Source organism: Bufo bufo, chromosome 1 (genome assembly GCF_905171765.1).
Source record: "Bufo bufo chromosome 1, aBufBuf1.1, whole genome shotgun sequence".
Classification (NCBI taxonomy): domain Eukaryota; kingdom Metazoa; phylum Chordata; class Amphibia; order Anura; family Bufonidae; genus Bufo; species Bufo bufo.
This window is the reverse complement of record NC_053389.1, coordinates 168,473,108-168,500,157: the sequence shown is the minus strand read 5'-3', so window position 1 is coordinate 168,500,157 and position 27,050 is coordinate 168,473,108. Positions and strand designations below refer to the sequence as shown.

The window sequence follows — 27,050 nt, the reverse complement described above, 5'->3', positions numbered from 1 at the left end:
CCGTCTATTATTTTATTCACCCAGTCAAAAAAATCTATAAGATTTGTTTGACATGATCTCCCTGAAGTAAACCCATGTTGTTTTTCATCTTGCAATCCATGGGATTTTAGATGTTCCACAATCCTATCCTTTAATAGGGTTTCCATTAATTTGCCTACTATTGATGTCAGACTCACTGGTCTATAGTTGCTCGATTCCTCCCTACTACCTTTCTTGTGAATGGGCACGACATTTGCCAATTTCCAATCTTCCGGGACGACTCCTGTTACTAATGATTGGTTAAATAAATCTGTTCTAAAACTGCATCAGCAAACCTGACTGTGTGGCTATCCCCTTATAAAGGGGTTATCCCATGAAAAGTATTTATCAGCGATCCACATGAGACATAAAGCGCTCCGTCAGTCCCTTCGCAGTGAATGGAGTGTTGGACTGACGTGCACCACTTTACTCGGAGAGTGGACATGGGGACCCCCATTTTCAGGATCTGATATTTATCACCTATCCTGTGGTTATATGATAAATACTTTTTGTGGGATAACCCTTCTAAGGCCTGTTTCACACTTGCATTGTGGCTTTCTGGTTTTGAGATCTGGCAGAGGATCAGTTTTGTCCCCATTCATTGTCAGTGGGGACAAAACTGATTGGGATGCTGACACAAAACTGCTGCAAGATGCGGTTTGTGTCTGGTGTGCGAAACAGAACAAACTGTATCTGGCATGAAAATCAATGTAAGGCCTCATGCACATGACCCTGCCGTTTTTTGCGGTCCGAAGCTCTTTGTAGAAATGCCTATTCTTGTCCGTAAAATGGACAAGAATAGGACATGCTATATTTTTTGGGCGGGGCCACGGAACGGAGCAACGGATGCGGACAGCACACGGATAGAAATGCGGCTCGGATGCGGACCACAACAACGGTCGTGTGCATGAGGCCTCCGTTTTTTGGGATCCAGTGCCCATTGGCTTACAGTGATTTTCACACAGAATACGGTTTGTTCAGTTTAGATTTAATACAACCAGATCCGGCTAAAACAGATGCATCCGGATGTATTAAATGGCAAGGATCCGTTTAATTCAGGTTTTGAGATCCTCTGCCAGATCTCAAAACCAGAAAGCCACAACCCAAGTGTGAAACAGGTCTAACATACCTAAATCACTTATGTTTTTTAGGCTCAGAAAATAGTCCACGTCAATCACCATGTTTGACAAATAGTGTGTTTCTAAATCAAAATTCTGTGTATATCTCCTATATTAATGTGTAACATTCACCAATCACAGGAGTCATATACATTAAATACCCCATACTGATCTATTTCCCATATATTGCATACTATATCCCATACATTTGGTACATCACATATGTTACCATATGTCAAATAGCGCTGGACAGAAAAAACTGCATGATTTGTTTTTCCGTCTGGCATTATGGGTATGACCATATGGTCAGGCTTCCTGATGCACTTTTGTGGCGTATATCTGGCGCAGATCCTGTCGCATGCCTTGTTGCGGCAGAATCTACGACTTCTTCCCCACTCATGCCAGGTGGACAGGGAAGGGGACAGGCTGGCAGGCCTGGCCCGTCTCATTTATCATTTTCTACGTCTGGTTTAGGCCTCATGCACACAACCGTTGTTTTGGTCCGCATCCGAGCCAAAGTTTTTGCGGCTCGGATGCGGACCCATTCACTTCAATGGGGGCCGCAAAAGATGCAGACAGCAGTCCGTGTAATGTCCGCATCCGTTGCTCCGTTCCGTGGTCCGCAAAAAAAATATAACTTGTCCTATTCTTGTCTGTTTTGCGGACAAGAATAGGCAGTTATATCAATGGCTGTCCGCGCCGTTCCGCAATTTGCGGACCGCAAAACACACAACGGTCGTGTGCATGAGGCCTTATGCATTGAAAATGGTCTAAATGTAAGACAGCTGGTAGGCAGTAAGACATTTTGAATTGCCGGTGGATACGCTGAAGTGCCTCTACATAACTTCAGCGATCCATCGCCAGTGAAGGGGCTTATTAAGACTGGCGTCTAAAATGCTGGTCTTAACAAATGTACCCTTGAATGCACATATATCAATTGTGTCTGGCTCTGCAAAAAAAAACTGGCTGGACACAACTGATGTATGTGTGTAAGTATGTGCACCCATGTGATGGCGTCACTGGGGGCGTTTCGTATTCCAGTCTAGCTGTAATCTGCACTGAAGTAAACTGTGTCTAATTTAAGAGGTGCAAGCCATTTAATAAGTTAGGAACATCTCTGCCCCTCTGAGCACCAGGTGGGAGTGTGTCTGACAACAAAACAAGATGTATAGATAATGGAGCATAAGGCCTCTTTCACGCAAGCGATTTTTCCATAGAGATGCGATGCGTGTTCTGAAAGCACAGCATCCGGACTGAATCCTGACCGTTCATCTCAATGGGTCTGTGCACATTTTTCACGCATTATCTTTGCGTTCAGGAAAAATTGCAGCAGGTTATTTCCATAGAAATAAATGGGGTTTGCATGAGAAACAGAAGGCATCCAGATGCTTTTTTTAAATGATGGTTGCTAGGAGACAGAGATTATTATAATTTTTATTTTATTTATTTTTTTACACGTGTGAAAAACGCAATCCAGATACCAAGATACCATCCGGAAGGAAAAAACGCACACACTGAACACAGTCTCAAGCAAAACTAATTGAACTTGCATGCAAAACCATGTTTTTTCAGACACTCTGTATCGCTTGTGTGAAATAAGCCTTGAGGTGTATATACAGGTGAAACTCGAAAAAATAGAATATCGTGCAAAATTTATTTCAGTAATGCAACTTAAAAGGAATTGCAATATTGCAGCTTAAAATTAGAATTTAGTGAAAAGGTTCAATATTCTGGGCTCAAAGTGTCACACTCTAGTCAGCTAATTAATCCATATCCCCTGAGCAAAGGGTACCTCAAAACTGTGACTTTGGGGTTTCATAAGCTGTAAGCCATAATCATCCAAATGATAACAAATAAAGGCCTGAAATATCTCACTTTGCATGTAATGAGTCTCATATGTTAGTTTCACCTTTTAAGTTGCATTACTGAAATAAATGAACTTTGCACGATATTCAAATTTTTCGAGTTTCACATATATATATATATATATATATCTCACAGCACAAATATAGGTCCACATTCTCTTATATACTGCTTTGCAGGTAAGTCAGGAAAATTACCAATTTTTAAAAACTGCGTGCTATGTTCAGAGGAGCTGAACACACTGAATACCGTGAGTCCCAGGACAGATGCAGAATTCCGCAGTAAGTAATACAGTGTGTGTAGAATAATGGCCGTGTTACGGCGTCTGTGTCACTGGCGGAGTATTCGATTTTTTATCCAGGGTCAGCATAGTTCAGACTGCTTTTTGTTGCAGCGAGTTGTTATCGTCACTAGCAACATCACTAAGCTGTTCTGCAGAGGGCTGCGGATTTCTCTCTGTAATGTGTTTCTCATCTCTCCAGAGGGTTAACAGTTCATCCGTAATTTTTTCCGAATGTCTGTGCTAGTCTGCAGATCTACACAATGGGTAGGAGATGTTGACTAACATGTGTTTGAATTTAAGTTTTCATCTTTTTGGCTACTGTTTTTCCAGGCAGCTGACCAAAGATCTCTTGTCAAATCCCCACAGGGTTATGGAAGGACCATTCTCGGGGTGTGCAGGAGGCACAATTACAAAATAACATTGTACATGGTTAAAGTTCATATCTTTTGGCGCGCATATTACAAATGACGGCCTCTGTTTGGAAATCGCAGGCTTGTGCTTAGGCACTTTTCCATGGTGTATTTTTAGGGCCTGATAGCTCCTTTAAGGTTTTATTATCAAGGAGTTTACAATCTGACATGGCTGATCAGGGGCGACCATACGATATGTGGAAACAAGGGTCATGGTGCTACTCTGGCAACAAAACAATATTTCTCAGTGCCGGTAAGATTGCATGTGGAGCTCGGAGAATGAACTATTTCCATGGCTTACCTTTACCGGTGGATGGGCACTAGTGAAGTGCCATGAAGAAGATGCTCTATAACAGGCACCTCATGTACGGTACAGTATAAGCCAGATGATTAGTGTTGAGCGAACTTGTGTTTTAAGTTCGGCGTCTAAAGTTCGGGTTCGGGTTATCGAAGTATCCCGTTATGGATTCCGCTACCATGGACCATAACGGAATTTAGAATCCATAACGGGATACTTTGATTACCCGAACTCGAACTTTAGACGCCAAACTTAAAACACAAGTTCGCTCAACACTACAGATGATGTGTCTATAGAGTTGTTTCCTCATGACATAATACCTTACTAACTCACAAGCTATGAAATTAGGGGACACATGGTAAAATACTAGAGATTAGCAAATCACAGCAGATGTATTTTTATTGGCCCCCGTTATCAGGCGATATAGGATCTTAAAGGGCTTCTGTCAGCCCACTAAACCGTTTTTTTTTTTTTTGTTTAATAATAATCCCTACACTGCGATCTCTGCATACATAAGTAAAATAATAATTTTCGTTCAGTAGAATTTGATAAAACGCTATTTTTATAATATGTAAATTACCTTGCTACCAGCAAGTAGGACGGCTACTTGCTGGTAGCAGCAGCATCCTCCGATCCTAATGACGCCCCCTACGCATTGTGATTGACAGGGCCAGGGAACGGAATCGTTCTCTGCTGGCCCTGCCTGTTTTCATTCAATATCTGGTGCCTGCGCCGCGGCCATACCTATCTTCAATCTGCGCAGGCGCACTGAGAGGCGGCCACTCACTCGGCCGCTCGCTCCTCAATGCGCCTGCGCCGATGACGTCACATCTACACCCGGCGCAGGCGCATTGAGGAGCGAGCGGCCGAGTGAGTGGCCGCCTCTCAGTGCGCCTGCGCAGATTGAAGATAGGTACGGCCGCGGCGCAGGCACCAGATATTGAATGAAAACAGGCAGGGCCAGCAGAGAACGATTCCGTTCCCTGGCCCTGTCAATCACAATGCGTAGGGGGCGTCATTAGGATCGGAGGATGCTGCTGCTACCAGCAAGTAGCCGTCCTACTTGCTGGTAGCAAGGTAATTTACATATTATAAAAATAGCGTTTTATCAAATTCTACTGAACGAAAATTATTATTTTACTTATGTATGCAGAGATCGCAGTGTAGGGATTATTAGTAAACAAAAAAAAAAAAAACGGTTTAGTGGGCTGACAGAAGCCCTTTAAATTCTTAAAATCTCAGGGATCCTGCATTTTCCATTGTATGACCCCTTGTTCTAACACTGGCTCTGCCTGTACTATGTCTATGTGTGATTTGTGGGCACTACTCTGTGCCGGCTAAACCTAAGATTGCGGGAAATGTGATGAGCTTCTTATCCTGAGGATAGGGCATCAGTACAAAACCCCTTTATGCATAGATAACAAAAAAATAGGCAAATCCAAATTAATGAATAACCAAAGGAACATTAAAAGACTGGACAACTCATGCTTTCATGCACTGGAATCAATTGCATCTTCTTAGGCTTCCGCTGTAATGGCTGGATTCGGAGTAATCTCCTAGATTGGAGGGGGCTCTCTCTGTGACCCTTGCATCCCACGAATGCAATCAAGGGGTGCTGCCATGGCAGCTGGGTGCCTAACTAAGTACTTCAGGCCTGCCATGAGTAAGCCTATTAAGCCACATGCTTAGGCTAGTTTCACACTTGAGGCAGGGAAATCCAGCAGGTTGTTCAGGTAGAGAACAGCCGGCCGGAGTTCTCCAGATCCGTATTGCCAGATACTACCAACTCTAATGGGGTCCAGCAGAGGTCTGGCCGCTAGCCAGCAAATATGCAGAGAATCAGCCGGACAAAAATCACCGTGTGCAACGTTTTTTGTCAAGCTGATTCCAGACATTCTGCCAGACCTGCTACACGCAACACCTGGCCACAGGTGTGAAAGATGCCTTAGCCTAATAGACTGCCTGTTACAGTTACCGTGAAAGGCTATAATGCATTAGTAAACAAGGTAAAATTGCATTATAAAAAGCCATGTCACCTCATGAGACTAAAATATACTAAAATACAGGTAAAATAATAACCAAAGGTTAATAAAGTTTATTAAAAATATATATTCTTTTTTCATAAAACGTGGTTAAAGATAACTGTATTAAAGATAACGTTGTTTAAACCGCCCATGAACAATGTAAAAAAAAAAAAAAAAATTAATAAATATATATATATATATATATATATATATTGGGGGGGTTTCGCTCTGGTAGACAGGATTAGCGGACGCAGTATAGAGGCAACAACAAGTTATTTGGATCAAACAGTTCAGTGTTTTATTCACACTTTAGGCAAGTGACACAACAAGCAGTCATAATCAAACAAAAAGTCACCTTGTGGTGTTGGTGGTAATTCACACCATGCAGCAATTCTGCCTCAAAGAGTCCTTGACCATAACAGCACCAACCTGTTTTCACGCCAAACAGGTAGCAAGCCTTCATCCAGACACAAGGCTCCCAGATCCCAACACAGAGACCTGGCTTCTGAGCCCAGCTGCCTATTTGAGGACAGCTAGGTGCTGCTAAAACCTGGACCGGCACTTAAAATCCGATCCGATATTTGACCTCACCCGGCTGTAAATCAACCCAGCAGCACATGCTGGGAGGAAAATATCTGTTTTCCCAGACCAAACCTCTCACTGTGTCACAATATATATTGACGGAACAGTTTTTTTCCTATCCCCCCCCCCCCCCCCCCCAAAAAAAAGTTAATAAGTTCCATTTTACCCAAAATGGTACCAATAAAAATGACATCTCATCCTGCAAAAACAAGCCACATGCAGCTACATCGACAGAAAAATGAATCATTTATGGTTCTTGGAATGCAACGACATAAACTATTATTTTTGTATGAGTCATGCTATTTTTGTGCAAAGGTAACAAAAAAGAAACTAAACATATATGGTATTGCGGTAATCGTACTGGTCGATAGAATAAAAGTAATATGCTTGTTATTATTGATAGTTAATAAATTATATGTGGTACTTAATTACACTTCATTGTGCATAAAAACAAACCCTCATATACTGTAGCTACATAAAAAAAAACACAACAAAAAATACAGCCACCCATCGTCTTATTTTGTACTCCTCTTTAGCTAAAAATACTCCTCAAAAATGCTATGAGGAGTATTTTCACTCTGCCAGAATAAATGTACTCTGATCTATGTATACCATAGTTGCCAACTATTGTGAATTTGCCAGGACTGACCCTAATTTTCAAACACAGTCCCGGCAGATTTGGGCTATCTTGGGCAGAAAATGGGCTGAGCTAATATAAGCCCTGTCCATAAGTGGGCATTCCCAGGCAGGGTTGGTGCATTCCCATGAGCGGGGCTTAGATGCCCCGATTTTACCAACAAAAATGTTGGTAAGCACATATATTCTTCTATGTGAAATTTATGTTTGTCCCAAAATTATACAGTGATAGTTCTTTAAAGAACTATTTCAGGACATTATTATTGATGGCCTATCCTCAGGCATATCTGAAAAAATTAATCCCGCCAGCAAAGGAAGCAAAATGGACAATAACAATACATTAGTAAGTGCCTTGTATTAATGTATAAGTATACAGACATGTAGAGCGGTGCCCAGGGATCTCCCTGCACTTACTATTATCCCTGGGCGCCGCTCCGCTCTCCCGGTATAGGCTCCGGTGTCTTCATATGTTCAGCGTCTCCTTCTCCCAGGCTGTAGCGCTGGCCAATCGCATCGCTCAGCTCATAGCCTGAGAGAAAAAAAACCTCTCAGGCTATGAGCTGAGCGCTGCGATTGGCCAGCGCTACAGCCTGGGAGAAGGAGACGCCGGCAGGCTCCACCCAGTTGATGCGAACATATGAAGATACCGGAGCCTATACTGGGAGAACGGAGCGGCGCCAGGGATAATAGTAAGTGCAGGGAGATCGCTGGGCGCCGCTCTACATGTCTGTATACTTAGGTTAGATTTTTTATTGTAGTGAAAGGTCCTCTTTAAGCTTGTTAACAGTTTCAAATACCAACCAATAAATTTAGCAGAGATATAAAGAAAGAAAGGTGCTCGTAGGGTTAGTAGTACTACAGTGCATTTGGACAGTCTTCTGACCCTTTCACTTTTTTCACATTTTGTAATGTTGCTTCATGCTTGGAGGAAGCCAGGCACTGCACATCACCTGCACAATACCATCCCCGCAGTGAAGCATGGTGGTGGCAGCAGGGACTGGGTGACTGGGCAGAATTGAGGGAAATCTGAATGGAGCAAAGTACAGAGATATTCTTAATGAAAACCTGATCCAGAGAGCTCTGGACCAAAGACGGGGATGAAGGTCTACCATCGAACAAGACAATGACCCTAAGCACACAGCCAAGATGACACAAGAGGGGCTTAGGGACAACTCTGTGAATGTCCTTGAGTCCATCTCTGGGGAGATCTGAAAAAGACTGTCCACTGACGTTCCCCATCCAACCCCTTGAGATGATCTGCAGAGAAAAATTGCAGAAAATATCCAGATCTAGGTGTGCAAACCTTGTGGCATCACACCCAAGAAGACTGGAGGCTGTAATCACTGCCAACTACTGAATAAAAAGGTTCTGAGTACTTATGTCAATACAAGATTTTAGTTTTTCCTTTTTAATAAATTAACAAACCTTTTGAACGTTCTGTTTTCACTGTCTCATTATGAGGTATTGAGTGCAGATTGATGGGGAACATTTTGATATTAACATAACAAAATGTGGAAAAACTTAACTTTTCTGGAGACTTTCCATATGCACTGTATGTACAGTTTAGCAGGCTCACCTTATCATGTGTGTAAATTGGGCATGTCACTACTAAACGCTTTTTGATGGCGGTAGCTGCAGCCGATGGTTTGGTGGCTAATCAAATCAGAGTGGAAGTATCACAGAGAATTAGTAGCTGTATGAATCAGTCGCACAGTTTAGGCCTCTTTTACACGTCTGTGTCCGTGATGACATCCGTGACATGACATCCGTGAAGAATCAGTGTTTGGTCCGTGTGTCTGTTTTTTGCCTTACACGTGTCATCCATATTCCATGGACACTGCTAGTCCGTGACGAACACGTACAGCACTCATCCATGATTCACTGACATGTGAAAGAGGCCTCAAAAGGAGTGCATGCGGCCAAATAATACAATCCAAAGGGAACATAATTCCAAAAGAGATCCTTTACTTTTATAGGGTAATAATGCCATTGTCTCTTTGACAATGAAGGGGCCTCCGAGCCCAGAAATGTGTTGTAAAAATAGGGGCCTCTTTTGAGGCTTAAACTGTGCAAATAATTTGTACAGCTACTGAATCTTTGTATTAATAACCAGCAGAACAGTGAATGCAGCTCTGGAGTAAAATACAGGATGTAACTCAGGATCAGTACTGGAAAAGTCATGTAATGTATGTACACAGTGACTCCAAAAGCAGAATAATGAGTGCAGCTCTGGAGTATAATACAGGATATAATTCATAATCAGTAGAGGATAAGTAATGTATGTAGACAGTGACTCCACCAGCAGAATAGTGAGTGCAGCTCTGAAGTATAAGGCCTCTTTCACATGGGCGTCGCGTGTGAGGGCCGGATAGGATGCGGGTGCGCCGCGGGAAAATGCACGATTTTTGCGCGCGAGTGCAAAGCATTTTAATGCATTTTGCTCGCGCGTGAAAAAAATCGGCATATTTGGTACCCAGACCCGAACCCGGACTTCTTCACAGGTGTGTAGATTTTATTATTTTCCCTTATAACATGGTTATGAGGGAAAATAATAGCATTTTATAATACAGAATGCTAAGTAAAATAAGGATGTAGGGGTTAAAAAAATTAAATAAAATTCAACTCACCTCATCCACTTGTTCGCGTAGCCTGGCTCATCTTCTTTCTTCTTCTTTGATGACTTGGGAGGAAAAGGACCTTTGGTGATATCACTGCGCTCATCACATGGTCCATCACCACAGTGATGGATCATGTGATGGACCATGTGATGAGCACAGTGACGTCACCAAAGGTCCTTTTTTCCCAGGTCCTCAAAGAAGAAGAAAGAAGACGAGTCGGGCTGCGCGAACAAGTGGATGAGGTGAGTTAATTTTTTTATTTTTTAACCCTTCCATCCCTATTTTACTAAGCATTCTGTATTAAGAATGCTATTATTTTCCCTTATAACCATGTTATAAGGGAAAATAATAATGATCGAGTCCCCATCCCGATCGTCCCCTAGCAACCATGCGTGAAAATCGCACCGCATCTGCACTTGCTTGCGGATGCTTGCGATTTACATGCAGCCCCATTCACTTCTATGGGGCCTGCGTTGTGTAAAAAACGCACAATATAGAGCTTGCTGCGATTTCACGCAACGCATAAGTGATGCATGAAAATCACCGCTCATGTGCACAGCCCCATTGAAGTGAAGGGGTCTGGATTCAGTGCAGGTGCAATGCGTTCACCTCACGCATTGCACCCGCGTGGAAAACTCACCCGTGTGAAAGAGGCCTAACACAGGATATAACTCAGGATCAGGACGGGTAGGTAATGTATGTACACAGTGACTCCATGAGCATAATAGTGCTCCAGATCCATGCAGAATAAGTATGTAGACAGTGGTAATGGAAGGTATGGAGTTAGACTGAAGGTAGCGCAGGTCTGGGAGTTTGGGAGGGAATTCGGGGTGGGGAGGGGTTTAAGGGTATAGACACTATAATCTTGATGTATTATTTTTGTATGTTTTTATTGCTTAATAAAATATTGTAAGTGTTATATACCGGGTGACAGGACACAACTCCAACCACTGTGACCCCATCTATATAATATATAACCCCTATATCTAATACACAGACACTACAGGGAGTGCAGAATTATTAGGCAAATGAGTATTTTGACCACATCATCCTCTTTATGCATGTTGTCTTACTCCAAGCTGTATAGGCTCGAAAGCCTACTACCAATTAAGCATATTAGGTGATGTGCATCTCTGTAATGAGAAGGGGTGTGGTCTAATGACATCAACACCCTATATTAGGTGTGCATAATTATTAGGCAACTTCCTTTCCTTTGGCAAAATGGGTCAAAAGAAGGACTTGACAGGCTCAGAAAAGTCAAAAATAGTGAGATATCTTGCAGAGGGATGCAGCACTCTTAAAATTGCAAAGCTTCTGAAGCGTGATCATCGAACAATCAAGCGTTTCATTCAAAATAGTCAACAGGGTCGCAAGAAGCGTGTGGAAAAACCAAGGCGCAAAATAACTGCCCATGAACTGAGAAAAGTCAAGCGTGCAGCTGCCAAGATGCCACTTGCCACCAGTTTGGCCATATTTCAGAGCTGCAACATCACTGGAGTGCCCAAAAGCACAAGGTGTGCAATACTCAGAGACATGGCCAAGGTAAGAAAGGCTGAAAGACGACCACCACTGAACAAGACACACAAGCTGAAACGTCAAGACTGGGCCAAGAAATATCTCAAGACTGATTTTTCTAAGGTTTTATGGACTGATGAAATGAGAGTGAGTCTTGATGGGCCAGATGGATGGGTCCGTGGCTGGATTGGTAAAGGGCAGAGAGCTCCAGTCCGACTCAGACGCCAGCAAGGTGGAGGTGGAGTACTGGTTTGGGCTGGTATCATCAAAGATGAGCTTGTGGGGCCTTTTCGGGTTGAGGATGGAGTCAAGCTCAACTCCCAGTCCTACTGCCAGTTTCTGGAAGACACCTTCTTCAAGCAGTGGTACAGGAAGAAGTCTGCATCCTTCAAGAAAAACATGATTTTCATGCAGGACAATGCTCCATCACACGCGTCCAAGTACTCCACAGCGTGGCTGGCAAGAAAGGGTATAAAAGAAGAAAATCTAATGACATGGCCTCCTTGTTCACCTGATCTGAACCCCATTGAGAACCTGTGGTCCATCATCAAATGTGAGATTTACAAGGAGGGAAAACAGTACACCTCTCTGAACAGTGTCTGGGAGGCTGTGGTTGCTGCTGCACGCAATGTTGATGGTGAACAGATCAAAACACTGACAGAATCCATGGATGGCAGGCTTTTGAGTGTCCTTGCAAAGAAAGGTGGCTATATTGGTCACTGATTTGTTTTTGTTTTGTTTTTGAATGTCAGAAATGTATATTTGTGAATGTTGAGATGTTATATTGGTTTCACTGGTAAAAATAAATAATTGAAATGGGTATATATTTGTTTTTTGTTAAGTTGCCTAATAATTATGCACAGTAATAGTCACCTGCACACACAGATATCCCCCTAAAATAGCTAAAACTAAAAACAAACTAAAAACTACTTCCAAAAATATTCAGCTTTGATATTAATGAGTTTTTTGGGTTCATTGAGAACATGGTTGTTGTTCAATAATAAAATTAATCCTCAAAAATACAACTTGCCTAATAATTCTGCACTCCCTGTAGTCTAGTAATAGGAGGACATTAACCAGTTATATACCAGGTGACAGGACACGACCCCGACCACTGTGTTTAAAAAAAAAAAAAAGTAGCGCAGGTCTCTGATGGATTTAATTGAAAAGCAGAATCAACAGTCTTCAGAGCAGAGTTCACATTATTGACAATTGTTCATAAAGACCAATTAGAAAATGAATTTTTAAGCTCATAACAAGTAGAATAAAATAATAAAAATGCCCTGAAAGGTGTCAATTGCCTTTTAAGCCTGAGAATTGTGAGTGCAGCATCGGAGTATATGGCACTAACTTACAATCAGTACAGAATAGGTAATATCATGTACAGTATGCGCAGAGTGACTCCACCAAAATAAAAGTGAGTACAACTCTAGAGTATAGTGCAGGATAAGTAATGTATGTACACAGTGACGCCACCAGCAGAATAGTGAGTGCAGCTCTGGAATATAATACAGGATGTAACTCAGGATCAGTACAGGATAAGTAATGTAATGTGTCTACACAGTGACTCCACCAGAAGAGTAAGTGCAGCTCTGGAGTATAATACAGGATGTAACTCAGGATCAGTACAGGATAAGTAATGTATGTACACAGTGACGCCACCAGCAGAATAGTGAGTGCAGCTCTGGAATATAATACAGGATGTAACTCAGGATCAGTACAGGATAAGTAATGTAATGTGTCTACACAGTGACTCCACCAGAAGAGTGAGTGCAGCTCTGGAGTATAATACAGGATGTATCTCAGGATCAGTACAGGATAAGTAATGTATGTACACAGTGACGCCACCAGCAGAATAGTGAGTGCAGCTCTGGAATATAATACAGGATGTAACTCAGGATCAGTACAGGATAAGTAATGTAATGTATGTACACAGTGACTCCACCAGAAGAGTGAGTGCAGCTCTGGAGTATAATACAGGATGTAACTCAGGATCAGTACAGAATAAGTAATGCTGTTTGCAATATTAATACATTTACACAGTGACACCACCAGCAGAATAGTGAGTGCAGCTCTGGAGTATAATACAGGATGTAACTCAGGATCAGTCCAGGAAGTAATGTAATGTGTGTACACAGTGACTACACCAGAAGAGTGAGTACAGCTCTGGAGTATAATACCCAGTCACAGAGGGAAGAATGTCAGTCACTGATAGGACTGCCTAGTAGACTTTAAAGCCCAGGAAAAGCAGGAACTAAAATGAATGAAATATAAGTTATACCGAACCTTTTGCAAAAAAAACGATATACCAGCCTGCTCAGTTCCTCCTGCTCTATACCATGCTGCTGGCAGGTTACATTGCATTTCCATGGAGACAACTTCCCTTGAATTCATTTCTCATTATTTGTATTGTCTACTCACTTGTTCATTTAGTTCTTCTGGAAGCTCCCCATTATCCATGGAATAAAATGAGTAATAATTTGAGGAATCTTTGTTGGAGCATGCTGAGGGACTGGTTGGTATGGTCAGTGACAGCCTCATGTCATTGACCAGATAAGTGTCAGAATAATAATGTGCCTTATCTGAAAAATGAATTTCTTCCACGTGAAGCTCTACTTTACAGGTATTTTTTACTATTTTTTCTGTTACTGATCTTGGCCAGTTATATCCATAGAACAGAATTCTGCCATGTAAATAACCAGTAATTGGAGTTCTTGTATGTATTAAATCACGTTTCCTGCTCTGAACCATCTTCTCTATTCAGGATTGTCAGATGTACAATATAGCCAATACTGAAAGCTAATGGGCAGTGAGACGTAATGATCATACCTGGATCCATTCATGTGCTCATATTCCCTTTTAATGTTGACCCGCATCGGCTGGTTGATCCACTCCTGCTGTGGGGGGAGCGTGTTGATTTTATGGGGCTGGCCATAGTCTGAGTTTCCAGAGGCTGTCATGTCTGCCTTGGGTAAATGAGATGCCGCTCCATATGTTGACTCGAACAGGGACTGGTCGTCACTCACCACCGACAGAGCTTCCTGTGGTACAAAGAAGAAGTTACTGTAGTTCATCAAGTGTCGGGTACAAATAGGTTTTTGGATTCTTTTTGCTCACAGGAAGTTATATAAATTGCAAAAGGAAAGAAGACACTTCCCCATATATGACAAAATAAAAGTTATATATTAATTTAAATACATCAAGGCATTCTCAGTTCCGTATATATTCCGTATATATTCTATTTTGAGACCACTGAGATTATAAATAGGAGGTCCACTAACTATAGATCCCTATTACAAACATATGTAAGACTTCCCCATAGAGCTTGCAATCTAAATCTAGATATGTCTCTACCAGGTTTCTCTGAATGCCAATAGTATTGATTATACAGCTAAGCTTAGAAGTAGTCTCATGTCACTGAGAATTACCACGAAGTGTACAAAGTGTACTGCATTGTCCTTAAGTCAGGATGTGTATGGGGACAGATCACGTTCTCAAGGAATAATCATCCGGAATTGCAGCAGAAGGACCTAATATCATGACTTTGGGATTCTGCTCTTCTAGAAGGACATTGGATGATCCCGTGTGTAAAAACTGCAAAGCCTTTCACTCCCACTATGTCTGCATTGTGCAATGTTTGCTAGAAACATGCGGTTTCATTACAATTTACCCAATAACTGTAAAGTGTGACTCACTATTTCTGTGCACAGCCTTGTGCGCTCAGTAGCAGGACTCTTTTGTTCATCATTAGTTGCATTATTTTCTATTGTTTTTGTGGCTTCCCACAAAATTATCCAGTGAAACATAAGATTGTAAATACACACTTTTTATGTTAAGATATGTGTCTACGTACTATCTACTCTGCATAAACGATGGAGTCATTATGTAAATGCTTTATATTTCATATCCTGTACTCATTACATCCTGTATTATACTCCAGAGCTGCACTCACTATTCTGCTGGTGGAGTCACTGTCTACATACATTACTCATCCTGTGTAGAACATAGATGCCATCCTTGGTCAGATTCGAACCTAGGACCCCAGCGCTGCAAGGCACCAGTGCTAATCACTGTATTATATGTATACATTTATATCTATGTAATAGCTACATATCTACATGTGTAATCTGCTTAAACAATGGAGTCACTGTGTAAATGCATTATATTTTGTATCCTGTACTGATCCGGAGTTACATCCTGCATTATACTCCAGAGCTGCACTCACTATTCTGCTGGTGGAGTCACTGTGTAAATGTATTAATATTGCAAACAGCATTATGTACTAATCCTGAATTACAGCCTGTATTATACTCCAGAGCTGCACTCACTATCCTATTCGTGAAGGGCCACAGTTGGCATAGCTGACATTACGTATCCTGTACTGATCTCAAGTTACAGACAGTATTATATTCAAGAGCTGAACTCACTGTTCTGCTGGTGGAGTCACTGTGTACATACGTAGGACCCCAGACCTGGGAATACTACAAATTGTTAATTATGTACTGTGTACTGTTTTGCTTCTAGCCATAGTTCCTAGCAAGGAAAGGATGCCAAAATTTGGCAAGGAACAGGTTTAACCACCCTGTTCCTCCCCTTTTGGTAGGAGTGCTGGACCTGTTCCCTGCCAAGAGGGGAAACTCCTGAGTGACCTCAGAGAGAAGTGAAAGCAACCTGCAAAGCTCCTGCTCCTGTTACAATTTTTTTTAGAGAGAGCTGCTCAAATTGTCCTCAAGTAAAGCCCGCTGATTCCTGACAGCAGTGTGAACTACTACATCTGCATCTACAGACAATGCTGTACGATGAGGGACTACAACCAAGACACTCATCACCAAACAACCACTAGGCCAGTATCACCTAAGTGCTTAACTGCATCCATCCAGCCTGCCTCCAGAATTCCTTGCTGGTGCCAGAGAGAATTGCACTAAAGCCTGTTGCTACTGTATGTATTTAAAGTTCTATGTTGCACTTAGTAAAAAAAGATTTTGTTACATTTAACTTCGGCCTCATTCTTCAGTTCAGTAATACCACTGCACTGATCCCAGGGAGCAACAGCCTGAGGGAGTACACTGACACTACGCTTCATCAGTGCCACTACCACTATCGTCTACCCCAGCTCCTCATGGGGTCGCTGCACCTACATTACATCATGTACTGATCCTGAGTTACATCCTACATTATACTCCAGAGCTACAGTCACTACATGCACTTGTATAGCGCTATTATATTCTGCAGCACTTCACAGATATTAGCATCACTCTGTCCCCAATGTGGCACACATTCTAAGATCCCTACCAGTATTTGGAGTGTGGGAGGAAACCGGAATACCCGGAGGAGCAAACACAGGGATAACATAGATGCCATCCTTGGTCAGATTTGAACCTAGGACCCCAGCACTGCAAGGCACCAGTGCAAATCACTGAGCCACCATGCTGTCCATCCTGTATTATATGTATACATTTATATCTATGTACTAGCTACATATCTACATGTGTAATCTGCTTAAACAATGGAGTCAATGTGTTAATGCATTATATTTTGTATCCTGTACTGATCCGAAGTTACATCCTGCATTATAATCCAGAGCTGCGCTCACTATTCTGCTGGTGGAGTCACTGTGTAAATGTATTAATATTGCAAAAAAGCATTATGTACTAATCCTGAATTACAGCCTGTATTATACTCCAGAGCTTCACTCACTAATCTGCTGGTGGAGTCACTGTATAAATGTATAGATATCGCATGCAGCATCAGGTACTGATTCTGAGTTACATTCTGTATTATACTCCAGAGCTGTACTCACTATTCTACTAGTGGAATAACTGTGCACATATGTTACTTATCCTGTACTGATCCCAAGTTACATCCTGTATTATACTCCAGTTCTGCAATCACTATTCTGCTGGTGGAGCCACTGTGTACATACATTACTTATCCTGTACTGATCATCCGAATAGTGAGTGCAGCTCATGAGCATAATACAGTATAAGATAGATTGGAACTAAGTCAGGATGAACACAGGATAAGTCATGTCATGTATGTACACAATGACTCCACCAGCAGAATAGTGAGTGCAGCTCTGGAGTCTAATATTGGCTGTAAGTCAGGATCGATAAAGTATAAGTCATGCATCGTATTTGCAAGTGACTAAAACTTTTGTATTCAGCTAAATGGTGATTGCAGGTGAACAGACCACAGTGAAATAATTCATACATCACATGATAAGATCTGGTACTTGACTGATACAAAAACGTTAGACATAGTTGGTTCTATGTGTGGCTTTTTCTTTTGATTCTGGATGCCCCTGTGTGTCGACCCCCCAGTCCCCTCCAGGGTTTTATTCCTCACCGAAGTATGTCTTTTTACTGCCGATTTTACATGTTATAATGTCTGTCTGATGCTTATTGAATAAAGAATTTTCTATTTATCTATATGGTGGAGCCATAGTTCAACTTTTTTTGTGTGAGTTTTGATTAGTGGAGGCTCTTCTTAGTATTTTTTCAATGAACCGGTGTTAAAAATTTGGTGGGTGATATAAAAACGTGCACTCTCTAGTAACAGCATTTGGGGGATATGGATGAACAACTGTTTGTGACACAATTTCAAGGTTTCAGATTCTCTTAGTTTATTGTGCACTTGCTTTGAGTATATAAACATAGAGGGGGTCATTTATTAAGCTGAAATACTCCTATATTAGGTGTATTTCAGGTGCAGATTGCGGTGCAACAACTAGTTGCGCTGCAATCTGCGACTTTTCCCCGCTCACGACAGGTCTAAAATAAGTGGTTCGGGGAAGGGGACAGGCCGGCAGAGTTAGTGGTCTATCACTGAATAGGACCACCTACGTGACTCCTAAGCTCAGAATGAATGAAATGCTGGTTTTCAGTCTGTTCTGCTCCTCCTGCTCTGTAACATGGTGTCTGGAGAGTGGGATGTGTTTTCAGTGTGACAGGTTCACTTTAAGAAAGAGTGTGATGGTGATGTATGTATACTAAATGACCCAGGATCAAATGAATGTATGCATGGTCTCTCTCTGTTCACATTGGTCATGGGATAAGGGGTCGGGGACCCCCATTCTGGAGATGGGTTTGAGTCCCACAAGTGGAACATTAATGGCATATTTTCTGGATATACCATAAATGGAAAAAGCCACAATAAAGGGGATAAGTCCCATTCAAGTGAATGGGGCTGAGCTGCAATACCAAGCACAGCCACTATCCAATGGATGGCGTTGTGTTAGTAGCTGCAAGGAGGCCACGGCGCTCAACAAAGTGCTGCATGCTCTTCAGACAGCTGATTGGCGGGGTGCAGGGTGTTGGATACCCACCGATGAAATACTATCCTCAGGATCGGTCATCAGTATAAAACACGATCCGCGATCTGCAAGATTCAGTCTGCACCGATGTTTGTGAGCCGTGGGACAGGCACGGGCAGCACATGTTGTTGTGTGTGAGCCATAATAAAGATGATCACCAGGTAGGTTTGGGTTAGGGACCAGAATACATCCATTGATACTAATAGTAACAAGGGAACCTGAGCCTCCCTTCCCAGCGTCAGTGCTTTTATTGGCAAATATTTCTACTTTTTCTTCCATTCATAAGATTATGTAATGTTACTTTGCTCAGGATAAAAGTCCAGAAATGAGCGAAGGTCATGGCCTGCCTGTGTTTATATGAAATGTTGGGCCGGTTTGGTGGCATGAGAGATGTGTGAGGTCTCTGTGGCTGATGACCAAGCAATAGCTTATCCCGCACAGAATAGACAATATAAAGACAATATCAACATCCGAAATTCTGCCAAGAAATGGAAATGTTCACAAAAATATTTGTTAGCGTGTTGTAAGATTTCCGTTCATATTGGGCCAGCTCGCATCCAGTGAATTGCATTGCATTATCCGATGCCTATCCCCCGACATCATATATCGTATTCCCACCCCCTGTACATGCCCCCATACATTGTCTTCATATCCCAACACTTGTAATGGTGACCAGCTGAAATCTATTCCATAATGTTACATGAAATATGTGTGATCTGAGCAATTACTCACAGTGGCCAAATAACAGAATACAAAAGAAACATTAAGGGCACATGCACACGTTCAGGATTCATGTGCGGAGAATCCGCACTGAAATCCGCAGGTGTTCGCAAGCAAATCTCGCATCAATTGGTGTGGATTTGCATGCGGATTTGCGTGCGGATTTGTGCGGAATGAAGAAAATGCAGTCAGGAAAAATAAAATAAATTGACATGCTGCGGATGTTAAAATCCACACCGCAGGTAAAAATCAGCGCGGAAAAAATTAGCATCGTGTGCATTGAGAATTTCTAATTCTCATAGAATAAAATGTACATGACCTACAGTGCGGATTTTCCGCACGCTCCGCACGCAATCCTGATCGTGTGCATTTAGCCTAAAGTGGGGAGATGGTAGAAGCAGATCTGTTTATGTCAATTCCTGCAGCACATCCATCTGAGAATGATACGTATAATTCCCAGAGTACGTACTGACAAGTCATACCACATTTCTGCCACAGATGATTTCTAAGATTCAAACAACAGTTTAATGCATAAAACCCTTTGCATTACTGCTGCATACTACACACCGCTGTGAGAGGGAAGATGTTGCACAATTCTCCCTATAATAAGTAATGTATGCGTGATCTATAGCACAAATTGGGGATCAGACTTGGTTTTTTATACAAAGTGCTGCCACTACAGATACATGTCTTTAGTACACCAGTCCAGTGGCGGACATAGAGAAGTAAGGGACCCATAGCAAGGATCACACCAGACCCCCCACACAGGACAGAAGGGTTTCTGCCTAAACCCTTTTCGATGACCCTAGGGCCATTTTTTCACTGCCTCATTTGCTAAATGTTGTTCCTTTAGAGGGTAGAGTCCTGACCAAGTTTTCACCCCCAGTAGAAGAGGAGATAATCCCAACTAAGACTAGGCCCCCTCTTGCCCTGGGCCCCATAGCAGTCGCATGGTCTGCCGCTATGGTAGTTACGCCCCTGAACCAGTCATAAATATTTCACCTTAAAGGGGTTTTCCGAGACATTTTAACAGATGACCTATAGTCTGGATAGGCCATCAGTATCTGATCAGTGGGGGTCCAACACCCGGGACCCCCGCCAATCAGCTGTTTGAGAAGGCCATGGCGCTCCTATGGGCACTACTGCCTTCTTGCAGCTTTCGCTAGGCCAGTGATGTCATGTTCATCAGTCAAATGGCCTAGACGTAGCTCACTTCCATTCAAGTGAATGGGTTTGAGCTGTAATACAATGTACGGCGCTGCGCTTGGTAAGCTGCAAGAAGACCGCAGCGTTTAAAGGAGCACCGATGCCTTCTTAAACTGCATATCGACAGGGTTCCTGGGTGTCCCAGAGGATAGGCTATCAGTTATAAAGTCTCAGAAACCCCTTTAAAATCAATCTCCCTTCAACTGTACAATGCTTTAAAAGACATCTACAGAGTATGTGTTCAAAAGTTCTTTCACTTTTGAACTGACCTTAGATTTAAAGGCAGTCTGTCAGCAGATGTGAACATGCAAGTGTGAATATTATGTTTTATTCTGCCAGGTTCTGCTCTTGAAAGTGCCAGGAAATGGGGCTTCACTGTGCAGTGCTCTCTGCACTAAGCAGCTTCACAGCCCCTCCCCTCTGCTTTGAGTGATGGATGTACTGTTTCCTGATTGGATGCTACGGCTGTCACTCAAAGCTGAGGGGTAGGGAAGTGTAAAGCAGCTCACTGTAGAAGCACTGCCTTTAGAGCTCTTGCAGGAGCAGAATCTGGCAGAATAAAAGTTCATATACATATAACTCTTTATAATAAGAGCTCCACAAAAAGTATATTTGTTCAGCTCTCCCTGGCCCCTACCTAGTGCGGTCAGCAGTTCAGCATGGTCAAAAAACGGACAGACTTGTTCTAATATTGTTTTTGACACGTACACAAATAAGGGTGGCCTAACACATCTGATAGAAATAGGGTGATAGTAAAATAACCATTGAACGACCAATCACCAGGTGAATGATCATTTCATTATGGCGGCACACATTTTAGTCTATATTACCCTTTACATTCATTCAAACTCTCTAAATATGTTCAGTGACCTATGAGGAAGAAGAATTTGATGGTGATGGTATGTCATCTGCTGTCAGGCCATTAGATGGTGAGCCGTCAATGGGTTCAGCCAACATACATCTAATGTTAGACGCAAAACAGCAGATGATACACACATATACAAAGTGCTAGCCAGTCTATCAAAAGGTAAAACTGCGTATATCATATGTAGTCAATGATTGCGTACTCGGCATTAAAACTATTGACCTACGTAATTCATGAGTGCATGAAACAAGCCAATGATTAAAAGGTTTTATCTCTATTATTGCACATAAAACAATGGTTCAAACTGAGCTACGCAGCATAAAAAAGGACGGCATCCACAGGTCTATATATACAGTACAGACCAAAAGTTTGGACACACCTTCTCATTCAAAGAGTTTTCTTTATTTTCATGACTATGAAAATTGTAGATTCACACTGAAGGCATCAAAACTATGAATTAACACATGTGGAATTATATACATAACAAACAAGTGTGAAACAACTGAAAATATGTCATATTCTAGGTTCTTCAAAGTAGCCACCTTTTGCTTTGATTACTGCTTTGCACACTCTTGGCATTCTCTTGATGAGCTTCAAGAGGTAGTCACCTGAAATGGTTTTCACTTCACAGGTGTGCCCTGTCAGGTTTAATAAGTGGGATTTCTTGCCTTATAAATGGGGTTGGGACCATCAGTTGCGTTGAGGAGAAGTCAGGTGGATACACAGCTAATAGTCCTACTGAATAGACTGTTAGAATTTGTATTATGGCAAGAAAAAAGCAGCTAAGTAAAGAAAAATGAGTGGCCATCATTACTTTAAGAAATGAAGGTCAGTCAGTCAGCCGAAAAATTGGGAAAACTTTGAAAGTAAGGGCTATTTGACCATGAAGGAGAGTGATGGGGTGCTGCGCCAGATGACCTGGCCTCCACAGTCACCGGTCCTGAACCCAATCAAGATGGTTTGGGGTGAGCTGGACCGCAGAGTGAAGGCAAAAGGGCCAACAAGTGCTAAGCATCTCTGGGAACTCCTTCAAGACTGTTGGAAGACCATTTCAGGGTACTACCTCTTGAAGCTCATCAAGAGAATGCCAAGAGTGTGCAAAGCAGTAATCAAAGCAAAAGGTGGCTACTTTGAAGAACCTAGAATATAACATATTTTCAGTTGTTTCACACTTGTTTGTTATGTATATAATTCCACATGTGTTAATTCATAGTTTTGATGCCTTCATAGTCATGAAAATAAAGAAAACTCTTTGAATGAGAAGGTGTGTCCAAACTTTTGGTCTGTACTGTATATATCCAATGTAATCAGTCAGAGTAAAGAATACCCCCACTATGCAGTAATATATGCAAAACTGTCCAGTTCTAAAGGGCGTCAGCTCATACATACGTTGCATGGGAATAAAAAGAAAGTGCAATTATCCACCCCAACAAATTTTTCATCAAGAAAATCTTTGTCTAGGGGAAGGCTTTTTCACACCAAAGCCACATTGAGGTGGACACCATCCAAAGTTGTCATTTCAATATGGGTTCAATGATATCTTCCAACACTCTGAGATCTGCGGGAGCTATCGAGACATTGGTAGTCATTGGTCTTGGATTGCTCTTTGCAGCATATCCCTATGAAATAAGCGTCACTGGAGGTGTGTGGCAGCCTCTCTCTACTGTAAGGATTTATGAGCACATGTGGAGATGCATGCTAATGGAGGAATCAGTGGTGTTAATGTTGGCAGATAATTCTAGCCTTGCTCTGGCCCATAGACATGATTATAAGAACCACCATTGCCTCATAGTTCCTGTACTTAGAAGACTGACATTTATTGGGACCTTCAGAATCGCTTTAGGATTAACAAGAGGCTTAAAACACTTCTCACAAGAGTCTGCTAAATATAAAATGTAGTGTAATGTGCAAGGCTCAACTACAGATGTTGGGTGAAAAAACAGGAAGTGGCTCTGATATTTTTAGAAGAAAAAAAGAGAGAGAGCAGCTCGTTTCTGAAGCGTTGATGGTGCAGATACTTATTTTGATATTGTAAACCACAAACGTCAGTCTAGAAATTTCAGGATGATCCGAGGCAGCAGTACAGGATAGTTATCCAGTGCAGTTATCCAGTGATTGTTATCCAATGATAGTTATCCAGTGCAGGATAGTTATCCAGTGCAGTTATCCAGTGATTGTTATCCAATGATAGTTATCCAGTGCAGGATAGTTATCCAGTGCAGTTATCCAGTGATTGTTATCCAATGATAGTTATCCAGTGCAGGATAGTTATCCAGTGCAGTTATCCAGTGATTGTTATCCAATGATAGTTATCCAGTGCAGTTATCCAGTGATAGTTATCCAGTGATAGTTATCCAGTGCAGTTATCCAGTGCAGTTATCCAGTGATAGTTATCCAGTGCAGGATAACTATTAATTTTGATGAACGTTTCCAGTCACTGTCTCATATTTTGTAAATTGAAATTTCGGCCCTGCTTAAAGGGAATCTCTCACCAGCGACCTCCCTATCCAACTATTTGGCTAGACACATAGTTGTATTTCACCTGATTAAAACACAGTTTGTTTGTTTTTGATCCGCGGCTCCGTTTCTGAGTTATGATGATTTTTCATAATGTGCAAATAGTCTTTGGTGCAATGTGGGCGTCACCTCTGCTCTTGTTGCACACAAGCTCCACTCCTTTGTTTGGCCAGCCCCTCCATAGCTGCTTTGCCCCTCCCTGGCCCTTGTCAATCAAAACAGCCAGAGGGGAAGGGGGGGGGAAAGGCCAGAGAAATAAGCGGAGCTTGGGTGCAACAAGAGCAATGGTGACGCCCTCACTGCATCAGATGCCTAATTTGCATATTAAGAAAATGCATCACAACTCGGGAACGGACCTTGGTTCAACAAACAGCGTTTTAATCAGGCGAACCATAGCTATGTGTGTATGGAAACAGTTTAATAGGGAGATCGCTGGTGACATATTCCCTTTTAACTTCAGTTTTTGGATGTTAAAAACATAAAGGGGGTCATTTATCAAACTGGTGTAAAGTAGAACTGGCTTAGTTGCCCATAGCAACCAATAGATTCCAGCTGCATCTCAGCCTGACTCTGAGGGTCTGTCTATAGAGTGAACATGTAAGGTTAGGGCTGCGTCTTGGAGAACATAAGGCTGTCTGTATTTCTAGCTCTAAAGGATTTACTGCAGTTTCTGTTTCATACTTCAGGTACATGGAGCACAAACTTCTACACATGGACAATGTTCTGTGTGGGCAAAACTAAATTCAGGACCATGATGATTTGAGAAAAACACGGCATGTAAGCTTTGACAATGAAGCATTAACCTGATAATATGCTATGAATGGTAAAACGTACTGACAAATCTTCAAAAAAACGAGCGGTAGACTGCTGATGGGAGGATCGGGCTCGTTGGATTTCAACTGCCTGGTCCTTTTCTCAGTAGATAAACCATGGCCAGAGGTCTCTAGCAGTGGCCTTCTCTCCTCTTCCTATTCAGCTTTAGCTAGAAAGATGTACAACACAACACTTGGAAATCAAGTGATACTGACATGTAAAAGATAGGTCCAAATTATACCCTGAAAGGGGTGCTCTTGGGATTCAAAGGATAGCTCATCAAACTCTCATCAGAGGGGATCCCACTCCCTGCACCCATGACGAGCAGCTGTTTGAAGAGCGCTGTAGACTGCGGACATCACATTCGGTCTCATGACTTTGGTCACATGGTGTGAACGATATTGAGCTGCAATAACAAGCACTGACGCTATACAGTGTACGGCAGTGTGTGCCTGTTATAGTATGAAGGGGCTGCAGTGCTCGGGGGACCCTTCAAACGGCTGATCGGGGGGGGGTTGGGAGTCAGATCCCCATCTATCAGATATTGATGACCTTTCCTATTGAATTCCTTGAAATCCCTTTAAAAATTCAACCTCGTCTTAAGTAAAATGTATTTGTTGATGTGCACACTAGTCCGGATTGTGGGTGGATTGGGATCCCCATATTTCCCCATATCGTGAAGCTTTAAAGAGTAACTAAACCTTTGAACATCTCCCTAATACCCTAATGACAGTTTTTGTAATATATTTAATTAATGTATTTTGTATTTTTAATACACTTCTCTCTCCCTAGAGTGCACCTTTCCCTGTACGCTTTATGCTGACTTGTCAGCAGTGTACGGAGAACACATTTTCTCAATGGGGCCACAGCGCAGGGAGTACAGACAGGAGCACACATTGCTGCTCCTGCCCGTGCCCCACGGAGATTTACTAAATTCTGGCATAGTACATGGGTACCCTGTACCCATGTACTATGGCAGATTTAGCAGAGCGGAGCAGCTCCTGCCTCTGCTTGCTTCACTAATCTAATTGCTGACATGCAGGACTTTTAGCTTTGCGGAGCAGGCAGAAGCAGGAGCTGCTCCACTCAGCTAATCCTGGCATAGTACATGGGTACAGGCTACCTATGTACTATGCCAGCATTTAGTAAACCTAGAAACGGGCAGGAGCAGCAATATTCGCTCCCGCCCATACTCCCTGCGCTGTGGCCCCATTGAGAAAATGAGTACTCCGTACTGAAAAGTCAATTTTAAGCGCACAAGGAAAGGTGCACTTTTAGGGACTGTAAAGTCTATTAAAAATACATTAATAAAGTAAATTAATATATTACAAAAACTGTTATTAACGCATTAGGGACATGTTAACAAAAATGTATTCAAAAGTTTACTCTTTAATCGTATCTGTTAGCTCTCCTGACATCTATTTTCATACATACATGCGTTATCTGTGAAAAAAATACAATTCTGGACCTTTTTATAGATGTATAATGTGTAGCGGTAGCCAGGCTGCAGGCACGTATCAGCTCTCTTATTTTACGACATACCGAGGAGCATGTAACTTTAGGACATGCACGGTGTTGTTTTTTACCTGAAAAGGGGACAAGTCCAGTCCTAAAGCCGGTCATTTACATGCACCTTGGTGTTTCTATATAAAGGTTGATATGAACCTCCAGACTGGCTTGAATGATGTTGAAGCAGCAGCTCCAAAGACCCCAGTTTTCTGATAATACTTAATAATGGTTTTTTTTTACTCACTTACCGTATATAGCACTGAAATACACTGCTTGGCCAAAAAAAAAGGTCACACTCTAATATTTTGTTGGACCGCTTTTAGCTTTGATTACTGCACACATTCGCTGTGCCATCGTTTCTACAAGCTTCTGCAATGTCACAACATTCATTTCTGTCCAGCGTTGCATACATTTTCCCTCAAGATCTTGTATTGGGAGATTTGGACCACCAGCACATCCCAAAGATTTTCAATGGGGTTCAGGTCTGGACTCTGTGATTACCTATTCATGTCTGAAAAAGATGTATCTTTTTTTCACAATTTGAGCCCGATGAATCCTGGCACTGTCATCTTGGAATATGCCCGTGCCATCAGGGAAGAAAAAATCTATTGATGGAATAACCTGGTCATTCAGTATGTTCAGGTAGTCTGCTGACCTCATTCTTTGAGATATAACGTTGCTGAAGCTAGACCTGACCAACTGGGAGACTCTTTACCTATTCGCTTATTTAAATCCAGGTGATG

At 42.1% G+C, this 27,050-nt stretch overlaps 1 protein-coding gene across 1 annotated transcript in view; it reads right to left on the bottom strand.

Annotated features, from left to right (window-relative positions):
* The window catches only part of FLI1 (Fli-1 proto-oncogene, ETS transcription factor), a 92,978-nt gene that overhangs the window by 49,746 nt on the left and 16,182 nt on the right, over positions 1-27,050 (bottom strand). The window contains exon 2 of the mRNA XM_040431812.1: positions 14,195-14,406. Within this exon, the coding sequence (XP_040287746.1) occupies positions 14,195-14,406 (212 nt within the window). The remainder of the gene's footprint in view (positions 1-14,194; positions 14,407-27,050) is intronic.